General features: G+C 34.6%; 1 protein-coding gene, 1 long non-coding RNA gene and 1 pseudogene across 5 annotated transcripts in view; 2 read left to right on the plus strand and 1 right to left on the minus strand.

The window, feature by feature from the left end:
• The window catches only part of homer1b (homer scaffold protein 1b), a 61,233-nt gene extending 50,170 nt beyond the window's left edge, over positions 1-11,063 (minus strand). For 2 of the 3 annotated variants that reach the window (XM_087251657.1, XM_087251659.1), the window contains exon 1: positions 10,705-11,050. Coding sequence is in view for 2 of the 3 variants with exons in the window: in XM_087251659.1 (XP_087107785.1) it covers positions 10,705-10,709 (5 nt within the window). In the remaining variant the exon portion in view is untranslated. Of the gene's footprint in view, positions 1-10,704 lie in introns of all 3 variants that reach the window. The other variant, NM_001326290.2, reaches the window with a different exon arrangement.
• A 1,336-nt stretch (positions 11,064-12,399) lies between these two features.
• On the plus strand, positions 12,400-13,652 carry LOC147844393 (uncharacterized). Its single transcript, XR_015491771.1, has 4 exons — positions 12,400-12,445; positions 13,125-13,269; positions 13,343-13,428; positions 13,514-13,652. It is a non-coding gene; the product is annotated as an uncharacterized LOC147844393 (long non-coding RNA).
• Positions 13,653-14,025: 373 nt separating this feature from the next.
• On the plus strand, positions 14,026-15,549 carry LOC101886347 (uncharacterized; annotated as a pseudogene). The gene is made up of 5 exons (XR_015490687.1): positions 14,026-14,029; positions 14,114-14,396; positions 14,498-14,659; positions 14,822-14,940; positions 15,031-15,549. The product of XR_015490687.1 is annotated as an uncharacterized LOC101886347, transcript variant X1 (transcript).
• The last annotated feature ends 1,208 nt before the right edge of the window (positions 15,550-16,757 follow it).

The raw sequence follows: 16,757 nt of genomic DNA on the forward strand, positions 1-16,757 counted from the left end.
GAGGTTACCAGCTGACCGATTACCTCTGTATGGATGGCTTTCCCGCTGTTACCAGCTGGTCTAGTTGCTCGTAGCATATGGACTTGCAATGCAGAGAGGAGTTGACTGTGATGATGGGTGTGATGAAGTCTGGTAAAGAACAATTCAAGAAAGGAGGTAAGATGAAATCAGAAGCCAAAAAATAATGCAAATAAGTAAATAAAAGTGAGAATCTGGTAAAATGGGGTAAAAATCTGAAAAGTTTTTTCTTGTTGTGGACTGCTTTTTAAAACTGTCTATTGGGTTTAGGGAAGAGGGTGGTTGGGTCAATCGGTGCTTTTGAAAACACTATTGATTGGGTTTAGGGAAGGGGGTGGGTGAGTCAATCTGTGCTTTTGAATGCACATGCGAGAGAAATTTAAGACACAGTGGCCTCTGTTGGATTCGCAAAAACAAAGACTGTAAAAAAAACAAAGCTCCTGGAACGTATTTGGCGCTCTCCAGAATTTTATATAGTGGTACGTTTTCAGAATGCGACTGGTTTGGTCGTTCCAAACTATTTTAACAGATTTTCTTAGTTTTATTTATCAGTTGTTTTTTTGTGGGGTCGGTGGGATGCAAATAAACACTGAATGCTAATAACTTTTATTGTATAACACCAAAAATTAAACATAATGTTTTCTTGCAAATGTCTGATCATAGAGAGTCATGCAGCTTTGAAACTGCATAAATGGCATGAGGATGTTTATTTTTTAGGAAAAAAGGATGGATTATCCCTTTAAAGAGACCTATTATGCCCATTTGTACAAGATGTATAATATGTCTCTGCTGTCTCTAGACTGTGTATGTGAAAATACATCTCAAAATACCCCAGCAATTAATGTTTTATAGCTCTCTAAATCTCTCCTTTTAGGCTTTAATCCGAATTGTGGCATTTCGCTATAAATTCAAATTAAACTGTGCTCCCATCACTCTTTTTAAAAGAGGGCAGGGCTGCAAATGTGTCTGCATAGTCCAGATTTAATATCAAGACTAACATCCTATGCCAATGAGGGAAAGATGGTTATTAATGTGCAGGGCTTTCCCCCACTGATTACATTTACAAAAGTAGAATGTCACTCAAAGTGTTTATTGCATTATAAAAGTGTTAGTGTGTGTGTGTGCTTATTTTTTTTTATTTTTAAATTATAAATACATAATTTTTGACCATTAGAAGGTGGTTATATTCCTAGACTGTTGCCACACAATTGTGCTTGTGATTTTTTCATAATAGTTCCCATTTAAGGAATTAATCGTCCTGGAGGTCATTCACGGCTAAAAAGATTTTTGTGAATATTATTCTTACCTTGGGCAAAAGAAGAAGAAGAAGAAGAAAAACAGAAAATCATATGAACCACAATAGCTGTTGAATAATAGGCAATCATCACTGACGAGAACAAAAGAACACTGCAAACCCAGTCAGATTGGCCGTCTCGCTCTGAACTTTTCTCGTTCTCCTCAACACAATTACACATTTACCCACTTTTCAACGAATACCTACAGTACTTGTCATCAGTAATTCATCAGCAATTATCACAGAGCCAAGGCTGAGCAGTAAAACTTTTCAAAAAGATTCAATTTGTGTGAGTTCATGCAAGGTAGCCTACTGCTAACTAACATTGAACTGTTTTCAGCATTGAAAGGTCAGCAATAGAAGATTTTTTTTGAGTAAAAATGAATATCTGTCTATTATTAATAAATAACTTCAATTGCATTAAGTGCTCTTGCCATATTTATTTTAGCAAGTGGATTTTTTTAACTGAACATGTTTTCAAGCAGTAAGCGATGCAGGGAAAAAAACTGTACATTTGAAATTTATGTGGCATTTGAAATTTATATTCAGTGTGTGGGTTTACTGATTCATTAGACAGATGGGTACATGACTAGAAGAATAACAAGACCACAGTGTTTTAGGATTTCAATCATGATTTAAAATGAAATTTCAGTTTGTGACATCAGGATGTTTTTTGACTGTTTTGCACAATTAAAATAACTGGAAGTGCCTACTGAGCATTTACCCCCAATAAAGTTAAATGACTAGCTTACTTACAAATTCAGCAGCCACTATAGGTAAAAATCTAAAACAATAATAAAGACAGTGTGTTTAAACTATGATAATAATTTTTATTTATATGTCAGTTTGTAACATCAGGACATTTTCTAACTGTTTTTGCACCAATACAATGACTTCACACAGCCATTAGTGTACTGATTAGTCACTCTAGGTCAATAAATTATTATTATTTTTTGAAGTGTTTATTCATTTATTAATTATCCTTCGGCTTAACCCCTTTATTTATCAGGGGTCGCCAAAGCAGAATGAACCACCAACTTACCCAGCATATTTTTTACACAGCAGATTCCCTTCCATCTACAACCCAGTACTGGGAAACATCCAAACACACTCAGACAAACTCATACACTACGGCCAATTTAGTTTATTTAATTCAACTATAGCAATGTCTTTGGACTGTGGGGGAAAACGAAGCACCTAGACGAAACCCACGTGAACTCTACACAGAAACGCCAACTGACCCAGCCGGAACTCGAACCAGCAACCATCTTGCTGTGAGGCAACATCCAAAAACGCTATTAACACATTAATGAGTTAGCTGCTGCAAGTAAATGAAACAATAAGAATTTCGCTGTCTATGATTTCAATTATAATTTAAAATTATATTTTAGTTCCCACCATCAGGAAATTTTTGGGATGTTCTACACTTCTAAAATAACTAAAGAAGATATTCATGGTACACCCATTGTTATATTAAAGTAAGGTGCATAACACACTATCAAGTCTTTATCCCTTATATATTGTTGAGGATGTTTTTTCCACTCTGGAGTAAATTTTAATTTGGAAATAACCTTTTCTGTGTTTCAGCCAGCAGAATAATTGTTGGTGAAAAATCTTATTATGATAAATATATTTTGAGACTCAACGACACACTCTGGAAAAATTGACTATAAGAGATAAATATTATGATGTTAATCAACACCAGTCCTGACCGAAACTACTAAATATATATATTTTTAAATTTACAGGAATTTAATTGATAAATTAATAAACAATGTCACTGATTTGGTGAGAAAAAGACACAAAATGACATATTTTCAATATAAAAAGTAATTGTGGACTGGATTTTTGATGCATTGCTTTTGACTGATTTTAATTTCTTCTCACTAATTTACTGTAGGTGGCTGTCGTTGCCCCATTGACTTCCTTAATAACCACTTTTTGTTTTTTTATTAAAGCCATAACTCCATATAATCATGCATTTTAGATTGCTGGTGATTTTTGGGAAGAGGTCAAATTTGTATTTGTTTACTGTTGATTATCAGTTGGCACCATTAATCCTTTAAATAGGCCTGTGCAAACAAAGGTCTAGTTTTTGCACGTTATAAAGAGTATAACAGCAAATTAAAGTGTGTGTATGTGTGTGCGAGTGACCTTTGTGCACTAATCTTAATGTTTCTGAGAAAATCAAAATATGAATCTCAGCTCTCAGAACTACATGGAGTAAACAAATACAAAGACTGTGTATTTATGCACCATCAGATGTGGTTATAATGGAAGTCAGTGGGGCAAAAACAGCCACCACCGGTAAATAAACTGAAAATCTAACATTGCCTCAAAGCCAATGTTGTTACTTATCAGCTAATTTCAGTGTGGTTTGAAATCATTAGTGAAAGTCCAAATACTAAAAAGCAAATTATATATATATATATATATATATATATATATATATATATATATATATATATATATATATATATATATATATATCCTAAATATTTTACTTCTTTTTTATGTGTAAAGATATTTGCGTATTGCTTTACATCTTGTGAGTATTAAGCAGTGTGTAAGCGAGGCGCACAACTAACAAACTCAGCGCTGGACAATAGACCAGCTTTGTTCTGGTCTATTGAAAAATCTATTATAGTTTCTCAAAATATTAACACACCAGCAATGGGCCTCAGAACGCCTTCCTTTATAGACAATAATGCCTATGGGCGCACATATGAGCGCAACTGCATTTGCTATTTGAACGGCATGGCGCAAAATGTCAAAACGACTCTTGCGCCAAGCTGAAACTAGGAAACAACAATTGCGTCGAGCCTTGCGCCATGTGTATGATAGGGCTGTTGGTCTCAGTTTAATTTTAAATATCTTGATATTTTAGCCTTTACCTCATTATTAGCTATAGGTGCCATATTGTACTCCACATGAAATTGGATCCCTCTCCACTGGAGAAGATCCCTCTAACTATATAAGGCTTGCAGATGCCATGATTTTACTAAAATTGGAAAAGGTTAGATGTAGGGAGAAGTAATTTAACTTCTTTATGTACTTTAGGTCTCTTAACATCCTGCCTTCTAATTAGATGCACTATTCCTCTTATTAACTCATAATTATACTTATATATTTATTTTGAATTATTATTATTTGTATGTTGTTTAATTTTACATTTTGACTTTTGGCAATATTTCTTAATATATAATGTCTGAATGTCAGTTTTGAGATGTTTTAAGTACATTTTCTGAACCCTTAGTACTTGTTTCTATTTGACTACTTTATTTAATTATACAAAAAGATAACAACGAGTAACAATTTGTTTTGTAATAGTGTTGGTTTTCTCAATTAAAAATTTGATCATAAAAAAGTGAAAAAGTAATATTTGGCCTCAAAATCCAAATCCACCCCCAGAGGAAAGCCCAACACATTAATACCTGCTCACTGGCCCTTTCCCAACATGCTTCTCTAAAAGCAACTCGCCTCAAATCAATGTCAAAGGGCATCTATCTGCACTACTGTATACTGAGCCCTTCCATACCATTCCCATACCCCATGCTCCTCTGACCCAATTCCACAGATAACACCCTTTAAATCCCAGAGAGAATCTCAATCAATCCCAATATACACTAATGTTCCATCCTGCTTATTTAAACATGGAATCAGAAGTGGGAAATATAATGGGGGAAGGGGACAGGATCCCAAACAGAGACACAGACGGTTTGCTGCTCCAATTCCCAGGATAATTAATCACTGTATTCAATTACATTAGCGTACTTCTAATCAGCTGCTGCTGGGCTCGTGTGCAAGAATGAGAGAGAAAAAATACAAGAATTAAGAGGAAGAAAAAGGCTCAGGAAAGAGCCTGATCTGCAGAGCACCAAGAAGTGCTTACACTGCACCGTGGAGGCAGAAGATCTCTGAAGAGCATCAAAGGCTCGTTGCATAATTACCATTTTGATTTGATTAAAATTCAGTCGTACTCACTATATATGGGTGCTTTGCATGATATCACATGCTTCTTGGTCAACAGGATCACAACCATGTAAGATACATGACTTTTATATTGTACTAGCAATCTATTAGATGAGTATACTTGAATTTGTACCATTTTCACAAAGAAAGAGAAAGAGGGAGAGAGAAAGAGGGTGTGTGTGTGTGTGTGTGTGTGTGTGTGTGTGTGTGTGTGCGTGTGTGTGTGTGTAAATGGCCCAAACATACTTTTAGCATTTGAATAAAACATTCAAGACTTTTAAATTAATATACACATCCAAAGAGAACAAGTACAGGAAATGAATTAAAGGTTTCCTTAGGGAACGAATGAATCAATAATTTAACTGGAACAAGTCTACTGCCACATTAGTGATGCTGACTTGAAAACTCTATGGATGTTTCCTTTCTAATACCTTTGAATAAGAAATCTAAAAGTCCATGTTTGAAATTATTATTATTAAAAATGAGTATAATACAAATTCTCAATTTATTACTTATCGAGACAAAAAGATTCTGTAAAAAGATTAAGAAACAATAATCAAATACATATTTTACAGAAATCAACATATATGAGTACAGCACTCTCAAATCTCTCTGTTAAATTCATATTTTCTATAGCAGTGGTTCTAAAACTATTTTCACCAAGCACCACCTCAGAAAAAAATGTCTCTCCAAGTACCACCATAATCAACAGTATTGAAATAATGTAGCGTAGTTGGCCAAATTAAGCAGCTATAGCTCTGCACAGTTCGAAAACCAGGCAGAGTCATACTTATTCAACGAAATTATATTCCATACAAAATATGAAGCCGATCAGTCGGTTTTCATCACGTGACTCGGAGTGCAGCATTCTGAAAAGTTAAGATGTTTTCAACTAAGCACGCCTGGAATACGCAAGCGCGTCGCGCTGCAGTTCTTACTCATTTTGCTAGCCTGTGGGTCAAATTTTGGCACTGAAGTGACCGAGATGTAACAAGAGAATATGCTCATTTTTCAAAATAAAAGATTTTTCAAAATAAATGATTGTTCAGACTCAGATTGTAAATAAAACGGAAATTCATGATTTTTTGTGCGGCCAGCTACTAATTGATCTATAGACTGGTGCCGGTCTGTGGCCCGGGGGTTGAGGAACACTGTTCTAGCATATACACGTACCACTGTTTGAGAACCACTGTTCCATTGGATGTTACACCAAATTAATGTTATGGAAAACAAATGTTAAAAATATGAAAAATCAAGAGTACAAAAAATGTTGTAGTTTCTCATTAATTTTATTTTTTTGCAATGTTTCGCTTGAATTTAAATATATGATCTGTTTCTAAAAATGTTTGCTGACTAAAATATTATTTTTAATTATTTATATGGTTAATAAATCTGTTTTGTTCAAATGCACCAAAATTTATTCGCTATATTCTACGGTGGCCAAGAGAGCTTAACATGCTGCAATTTAAGAAAACACATGCAATTACAAAAAACGTCAGCAAAAAAAAAAAAAATGCGCTGAATTTTCACACAAACAATTAATAAAATGAGTTGCGTTTTCTCGCAATGCAAACAATTTACGATTTTGTTCTGCATTATTTCACTATGCAATTTACAAAATCACGCTGCATTTTCTCACAACGCAAACAATTTACGAAAATACACTGATTTTTCTCACAACACTTTCAAATAGCATGGGACACAATGGAAATGTTTTAAGGACACCCTAAGGCCCTGTTCACATTAATGCGTTTAGTTTCAAAACGCATAAGTTTTGCTATCCGTCCACACTACGCTGGAGTTCTCGAGCGCCGAAAGCGGATCGTTTTAAAAACACTGGAGAGGTCGTTTTTATTCTGAAACGCTGCTGGTCAATCTCAGTGTGGATGAGGAAAAACGGAGACATCTGAAAACGGAGGCGTGACTGCTAAGATTCGCTACCTGATTGGGGCTTTTGCATCATTGCGTATCCTTTCCTTATTCGTCAAGCCCCTATCACATGACTATAACACATGGCTTTAACGCTAATGGAAGACAGTACTGTAAACAACAACATGGGCACAGAAATGGGAGCGTTGTTTGCACTATTGTCTGTTTTAGGTGCCATTGTTCAGATATTCATTTGTTACGCTTAGTAACAACTCGACCTCATCGTCTGTCCACAAAAATACCACTCTTGCTTTCTTTGCCATCGTGTTTAATGTTCAACCGGCGTTTGTTGACTAACAGTGACCAAATGCCGAGCGAGACGCATGCTTTCTGTTTATACTAGAACGCGCATGCCCAGAGTGCGTGAATGGTCACGTGATATATGTTTTTGGTGGCGTAGTGTGGACAGAGATATGTTCAGAGACGTTAGGTGAAACGCTAGTGTGGACGTGGAACGTTTTTGATCTAAAACGCCGTTTTAAAACTAAAACGCATTAGTGTAAACGGGGCCTAAAACAGGGGTGTCCACACTCGGCCCTGGAGGGCCGTTGTCCTGGAGAGTTTAGCTCAAACCCTAATCAAACACACCTGAACCAGCTAATCAAGCTCTTAAGCTGCGGTCACACTGGGCTTTTCCTCCCATAGACTTCCATTGATACGCATGCGAATGCGTCAGACAGGAAACGCTATGGTTTAAATGCCCAATATGCTTGTTTAATCCCGCCCCTTTTTGCAGCGCCATATGACAGAATTTCACACACACAAACTCTAGTGTGACTGTAGCTTTACTAGATATACTAGAAACTTCCGGGCAGGTGTGTTGAATCAAGTAGGAGCTAACATCAGCAGGACACCGGCCCTCCAGGAATGACTTTGGATACCCCTGCCCTAAAGCATGATTCTATTTAGGTTATGGTTATTAAGACTTATAAATACTAAAGACACGGCAAAAACAAACAAAAAACTCACCTTTCAAAGATCGCCTACAACTTCACTGAGCAATAGTCATGGCACAGTGGCATCCGTCACGTTTTTGGGTTTCCTTGAAATATTTCCGGAGTCTTACGTTCTTTTAATGTTATGAGAAAATGTAGTGCGTTTTCGGAAATTGTTTGCACTGTGTGAAATGCAGCTTGTTTTATTTATTTGTTTTCACTGTGTGCTGTCAAACAGATAAAGACCTTTTCTTAATTTGCTGGTGTTTTTGTAATTGCATGTGTTTTCTTAAATAGCACGTTAAGCTCTCTCAGGCACCATGATATTCACTGAGAAACAGATAAAAATATTCATTTTCAAAATGGAGTGTACTCATTAATGCTGAGCACTGTATGTGTAAAACTAAATGTTTATGTTTTTTATTCTACAAAGTTTTGATAACATTTGCTCCAAATTTCCTGTAAAAATATGGCCATTTACTGTCTTTAATTTTAGAAAATAACAAATGTTTTTTCTTGTAGTTGTAGACTGAATATCAGAGATATACCACCAAAAATTGTTCAACTTTCCTAACGTCTGGTGTCAAAACGCTGGTATATAGTGTTGTCTAAGGATTTATAATAATACATTTGATCAGAATATAATCTTTACACTTGCTTCAAAGAGTAAAATACACCATACATAATATTCAATCAACTAGAAACTGCTTTTCATAACTCGGATGGCTTTTAATTTTTTTTCCATTTCATGTTTTGTTAAATTATGTTTTAAATGTCAATTGCTCACACAGTGACAATTGCTCACACAATTTTCACACTGTGATTTTAGAAAATAAAAATAAAAACCAGATTCATTCCAGAACATTTCTCTTAAGAAAATCTACAAGAAATTTGCCAAAAATTTCATTGCTTAGTTTGAACAGACTGATCATACGATCCAGTGGATTCATCAGAATCAAATGTATCTTGAAGATGAGAGTGTACAATATTAAATGTAAGTGCACATATAGTCAATTATATAAGGAATCAAAAGCAGCTATAGCACTATATTAACATCAACGCACAAGGGAGATGATTTCACACCACCCACCTTCAGCAACCCACCACAGTCCAGAGCTGGCAGTTTATTTCATCCTGTCCTTACATTAACATCTGTCCAAACACCACAAAAGAAGATGAAACTTCAGCCATACTTCAAGTTTGAGTAATCTAAACCAATGTATTCAGGTAGTAAATATATATGGGCAAGAAAGTGTTGTCAGTCTTGACCTTACAACAATAATCCGATATACGCAAATTTAGCAAAATAAATAAACCTCTAAAGCACCATTTATGATAAATGTATTTAATTAATGACCCCAAAAGCCCCATAAAGACCTAACATGGCTGTTCAGTAACATTAGAAAGCAAACTACATAATAATCAAATACTTAATAGCGTGTGATAAATTAAACTGCATGGCTCAGTTGAGTAGGAAGTGGGAATGATTTTCTCCAGAGTAATATAATCCTGAACAACCCTTGAATCTTTCCACGGTTATAGTTTAATTAAAAACAAAGAACAGGAGCCGTAAAGTAATTCAAGGTTTTGATTGTTATTATGAAAGAAAACTCTGTGCCATAGTAAGAAGATCAAACCTTGTGAAATAACACCTTTTGTAATGAAAAGATCATGACTTAAACATCCAGATCATCTCAAGAACATATTTTGAGTCTGATTTTTATATTTACCTAAGATTTTATGTCATAAAGACTTGATTATTAAATCTAGGAACAAAACCCTTTAAGTTTGAATAACTGTGTATAGGGTCACCTTTAGTTAAAATCCATATTTCAAGCAAACCTCCAGCTGAGCGTTGGAAATTCCACTAACGTGTACAGATATATCAGATGTCGTTGCCAATACTGCTTCTAAAATTGTATTGATGAGGATGTGCCATGCAGCGGTGCTCTGTTGAAATGTAGATTACATAAGCATGACGAGATTAAAGGCCTTTGGCACTGCAGCACATCAATATGTGAAATAAGCTAATGTTTTTTTCCCATTTAGAGTACGTTTTAGTCATAATACTTATAAATAATACTTCAAAATAATACCATAGATCATACACAGTTGACTAATAAGCCGTGGCCTCAGTGGACAAAAAATACTCACCCCAGTCAATGAACATTGCAAAAAAAGTATACACATGCATAGGCTATGTATATAGGCTGTGTGTATGTATATATGCATATGTATGTATGTATATATATATATATATATATATATATATATATATATATATATATATATATATATATATATATATATATATATATATATATATATATATATATATATATATATATAAACATACAGCACATAAATATATTCACGCCATAAATACAGTATCATTTCAACAATTCAGTATACATTCCTGTGCCCACAATAAAGGACACTATGGCCTTAATGAACGTGAGTAACTGCTTTACATTCTGTCCTCATAAGACCGGTGATAAAACGATTAGCGCGGCCAATTTCCAACAGTACGTTTTGTGCTATTCACGGGCAACTTACCCCATGTTGCTGTTGTTTTTCCCTCCTGAGACGAGATAGGATTTGTTGATCAGCGAGTTTGTTCTTCCAGCTGAATGAAGCGGCTCTGGATGCGGTCGGTCACATTATGAGCAGCGGCATTCTGCGTCTCTCGTTACGCGCTCTGTATGTAGGCTGTCAGATTCACTGAATGGATCCCACGGCGAATTGCCCACTAATACTGCCCAATTTCAGCTGCTTTGGCACACGACGGGCTCACCTCGCATCTCTGCGGTGTGAATATTGTATTCGTTGAAGAGCGTGAGGTAACGGTGGCGCAGGGGTGAATAACGAGCCGCTGCCTCTCTCTCGGTGGGCGTGTGGCTCTAAAGATGAATCTACTGTCAGTCGATGGTCAAAACACATACCACACAATATCCTACAACAACGCCCCCTGGCACGCTCTTCCCCCATTAAATTACACTTGCCGATTTTTCATTGTAAGTTATCGTAATAATTCACATTCATAATTAGCTATTATCACCATAAATTTGATGAAATGTAAATCTAAATCGTAATTAGCCTAAATATATTAAATATTATTTTAATTCAATCTCCAGTTGCGCAGTTAAGCTATCAAAACACCTTATGAGAATAATTAATTTTTATTTCTAGACCAAATGTTGTTGTTTTTTTAGCCTACTCTAAGTTAGAAAAACAGTTTACACTATTATAGTTTTGATTCACAGTTTTTGTACATTCTTATCCTCACTTTGTCCTTTTAAGAGCAAAGGAGCTATTTCAAGTGTACAAAATATAAATAAATAAAAAATTCACAATCAATAATAATTATTCTCTTTATAGTATACCTTAAAAATCTAGTATTTGTATGCATTACTACCAAATTGCTACTGCCACACAATTAGTATCAGATAATATTATTTGCTTCTTCACTGCCATTCACAAATCATCTACTATGGCCTCAAAGAATCCTAAAATGTCCAATCATACGTGTCCAATCATACGTGCACAAAAGCCTGCTGAAATTTCTAGTCTGGTTCTATTCATTTATTCATTTTCATTTCAGCTTAGTCTCTTCATTAAGCTGGGGTCGCCACAGCGGAATGGACCGCCAACTTATCCAGCATCATATGTTTTACGTAGCGGATGCCTTTTCTGCAACCCATCACTGGGAAACACTCATACTCTCATTCACACACTACGGACAATTTAGCTTACCCAATTCACCTGTACCGCATATCTTTGGACTTGTAGGGAAAACTAGAGCACCCAGAGGAACAGTCTGGTTCCTATTTGGATAAAACAATTTTTATGGAGCCAAGTAAAACATTATGAAAACATTTTCTGTTGATTCATTTTTATATATATATATATATATATATATATACACTCTTAAAAGTGATGTGTTAAAAATTTACACAAAATATGTGTTAAACAGGTCGTAACACATTTTGTGTTACTTTGGACACATTGTGTGTTAATATTGTGCTTAACTGTTTACACAATGACTGTGTTAAACACATTTAAACAGTATGTTGGAATACAATGCATTTTTGCCTGTAGTCAAATGGCACTGTGTTATGAGTTTATGTAGTTTATTTATCATGATGGTAATATAAAATAAGCATTTGTGAGTATGTGGCTAAAAATTCTATATTTCGGGGTTTATACTGTGAATTTCTGCACGCGCATGCGCAGTGACGTTCTTTTTCAACTGACGCTCTCCCAGAGCTCTATCGGATAACGCACCTCTCTGCCTCAGGTGAGTGAAATTCATTAAAATTCGTCTACGATAGTATATATTTCTTCCACTCTGCGTGAGAATGTTTTGTGTTAGTTGTCCAAGAAGTTGTTTTTGTTACTTTTATTATGTTTTCATGTTTCGTACTCCTGATACACGGGACTTGGCAACTCTGTCATGTAACATTAACTTTAGCCGCGCACGCTAACGCATCTGGCGCGTCTTTTGTAAAGCTGCGTTGGCACTTGGCAGAATTGTTAATAATAAGTTACATATAAGGCGAAAGACTTACCCTAAATATGTACTGCATTTTGGTGTAAGAGTTGCCGTCACTTTAAAAAGCCTCTGCGTCTCTGACACTCGAGGTAACGCTACCAGATATAATTTATGCATTTAACGTTACGTTATTATCATAAGGTTATTTAATATATAACCTTATATGAAGCTCTGCGGCAGGAATTTAAACATAAATCCCTTGTCGTAACGTTAGTTGGGTGCTTTGTACAGACACCAAATGGCGCCGAGGTGTGAGCAAATTCATAAACAATAGCTAAAATATGAAGATCTTTAATGTACTCAATTTTGCGCGCCATTTTGTGGTACCCTACTAGTCGCATACTATTTAAAAGTGTACTTTTTATTGTCATACACAGTTACAGGTGTTTGTTTTCTCATTGTGCTGTATGAATTTCTCTCTTAGGAGATGGAAGTCGAGGAACAAATTACAGTCACTCTTAACACTTCTACACCGCGTTCTTGCAACTGTCTTCATAGACAGAAAGGAAATATGGAGAAAACTATTCACAGATGGCAATGTTGGAGATCTGATAGCCTTAGTCAAACAGGTCTCAACTATCTTTTGATTGAATATTGAAATTTGACAGATTTTCAAGTTCATTGACACTGATGTAAATGCAGGAGTAAAGGAGCTTGGCAAATTTCAAATATATTATATTGCAAGCAATACCCCGGACTCATTAGAAAGAAGTGTGCACTCATTACAGGTAAAACATTAATATATTTCTCCCTTTATATTACTATAGATAAACGTAAACATTTAAATAAATAAAATGTTTTGGCATTTCTTAGTGTCCTTTAACAGATTCAACTCAGACTGGCAACACAACTAGTTTGCTGACGCTGCTTGAAGAAAAGCCTCTTCAATCCTGAGAGAACATGAAGACTGTCAAAAAGTTGCTGTCAGTGTCCTTGTAGAGAAACATGGATTGTGAGTATGTGGTTTGTTTATTTCATGTAAGATGTATTTATTTGCAAATTAAATAAATTACATTTATTTAAATAAGTTATATATTAAAATAAATTCTACATTTAAAAAATATTTCAAATAAATACATTTAACAATTTATCCCAATCAATTCTGAAGTACCACTGTTTAGTCAATTTTTTGTTTGTCAATGTTTGTGTATAAGCAATTTATGCAACTGTATTTGTTTTTTACTTTTTTAGCTATCCTTCTGGTATAGAAAAGCTGGTACTAGCAAAAGAGATTCTGTCATTGTTCCCCTCAGGTGCCCTTTGGTGAAAATGAGGGACATGAGAATGTAAGAATGTTTTTACATTATAAACTGAATTTATTAGGAATGTGTATATAAGTTGCTCATTTATTTGACTTTCATTAGTTCTGTTTTTACATTACTAATGTCAGGAGGATTTTTTTTTTTTTGCTAGGCCATCACACAGTCGGACGGAAGCTTCAACAGAGCCAGTGGGTGTACAGTTTAAAACATCATCATTGTACACCGCAACCTTCTTCACCAAGTCCAGATGAAACCGTACCAAGTGAGTTGTTGTCTCTGATAAAGAAGATGCGACCAGACAATTTATCATCAATAAAGACTGCAATCAATCAAACCTTCAGTTACAGAAGAAGATGGATAACAACAAAATCCCTTCAAAATCTCTTGCTGAAATCTTCAAGGACTATCCCAGATTTCTTGACATGCCAGCTTTGGTAATAGACATGCTCAACTAGGACATAACTTTACACAGACATTTATTTCATAATTGTAATATTAATATTTCTTTGTTTCTGATTTCTTTCTTTCTTTAAAGATGGACATTGAATTTTCCAAGCTCACAGATAGGAACGAAGACTTGTTTATCCAGAAAAGGGAAGGGACGATAATTCCAGAACTCAAAGAAATAGCATCTTGGAGAAGAAAATTGACATCAGACTCTTACTGAAGATGGCTGACAATCAGCATGATGGTATGAGTTTCAGCCAAAATATCTGTTGCATGTGCACACTTTTCTAAAAATAGTTTAAAAGATAAAACTTAATGTAAATATTAATATTCTATTAAAGATATTAATTTCTAATATATTTTGTTTAAATTCTTATTTTGCATGTGACCTGTATCTTCACTTCAAGATGAGCTGTTAAACTGTTAAAGATCCTTATTCGTCTTCTTCCACCCACTGCCTCTGGGAGAAGTGTTGCTGGGAGTAAATGCTGTGTGACTTCTGCTGTGTCCTACCTGTTGGAGCAATTGCCGGTATAGTTTTTATTGGCTTAGCTTATGATAAATAAAATGTTTCTAATGCAGCAACATTTTCTTATGCTTTTTATTGTTTCATTCCTGAAGGCTGGTACCACCGTTACATCTTTGCTCACTGAATCCATGAAAGGGACCCTGAAGTCAGCTCAGCCGCAGTTGGTTTCTATTGGTTGTCTAGGACATGGATCCTTGTACGTGTACGTGTACTTGTAGCTGTGGCAAAGAATGACTCTTTTGCTCTTCCACTCGATCCTGAAAGCCTGACCTGTGCTGTAGACAGACTTTTCAAATTCTTCTGGCTGTGCAATCTTCAGTATCCATGCCAACTGTCTTCTGTTTTTTTTTTTTTTTTGAGTATATATATATATATATATATATATATATATATATATGACCTTTCCTTGTCCCAGTCATCTTGCACACGATCAAAGGTCATGGAATTAATTGCTAAGGTGCAGTCTTGTACCTAATTGAAATAAGCATGTACACCTATCCAAAGTGTCTTTAAAATGATTTTGTAATTTGGCATTTAAGGGAAATGCATGCACTCTCTGATAGTCACAACCTAACTTTAATTTGTAGTCAAAATCGTTGCCCTAGAACATATCATAATTTAAATTCCTTTTTAAAACATCTCAACAGATCATTTTAAAATTAATTCATGCCCTTCTGAAGAGTCAGGACACACAGGGAAAGAGAGTTTTAAGAGTTAAGTATTTTGATGAACATATTTTTTTTCTTCAGTGTCATCAGAACAAATCGTTTTCTCTTTGCTTTGCTGCCTGGGGACTTAATAGATTACAGACCTCTAGACATTTTGTCATTTTGTGATCAGCAGTATGTATCTCCTAAATACAAAATATTGTTTTAAACATGTTAGTGATTGAAACTTTGGTAACACTTTATAATAACTACACACTATAAATCATTTATTAAGCATTAGCAAATGGTGAATTCATTAATTTGTAAAGCGTTAACTCTACATTATAAGACATTAGCGGTTTACAAATGCTGTATTCTTGACTTATAAGTAAATGTTTAATGTGCTTAATAATTGTACCTTCACACTTTGCTTCTGATTATTTTTTCACTACTAAATTAAGGACTGCGTTATTTACAAACCATTTGTATTTGAAAGTATGAATTATAAAAGTACAATTGTTAGGCACATTATAAATGTGCTTATAAGTCAAGAAAACAGCCTTTGTAGCTGTATTTAGAAACCCATTACTAATGTCTTATAATGTAGATTTAATGCTTAACAAATAGTGAATTAACTACTGTACTTGCTAATGCTTAATAAATAATTTATATTGTGTCGTTACTATAAAGGGTTACCTAAATGTTTGAAGTGTTTTGACTAGATTTGACAATGATTTATTTTGTTAAGACAAGCACCTTACATGTGGGTGAATGTATAATCAGTGTGCTATGGTTATTAATTTCTTTCACTAGAGAATAATTTTGAAAATGGATATGTTTCATACATATTTGACATTTTATTGGCATGCGTAACAGATACGAGTTCAATTTAATGAATACTTTTATAAAGTCAGTTTTTATATTATGTACAATGAATTGCTGTAAAACATTTGAATGCATTTGGGAAAATTAAATAGTATGTGAACAGTGTTTAATGTTTCCTGTGAGATTTTGTATATTGATTTTACATTTATAATATTTTTTACATTTAAAATTACAAAAAATGAATAGTAACACACAGTTGTGTTAAACACATACAAAAATAACACATCTGTGTGTCAACTTATGCTGCACATTAATGTGTTACATTTTATGACACATTTTGTGTGTTA

This window comes from Danio rerio, chromosome 5 (assembly GCF_052040795.2).
Source record: "Danio rerio strain M-AB ecotype USA chromosome 5, GRCz13ab, whole genome shotgun sequence".
NCBI lineage: Eukaryota > Metazoa > Chordata > Actinopteri > Cypriniformes > Danionidae > Danio > Danio rerio.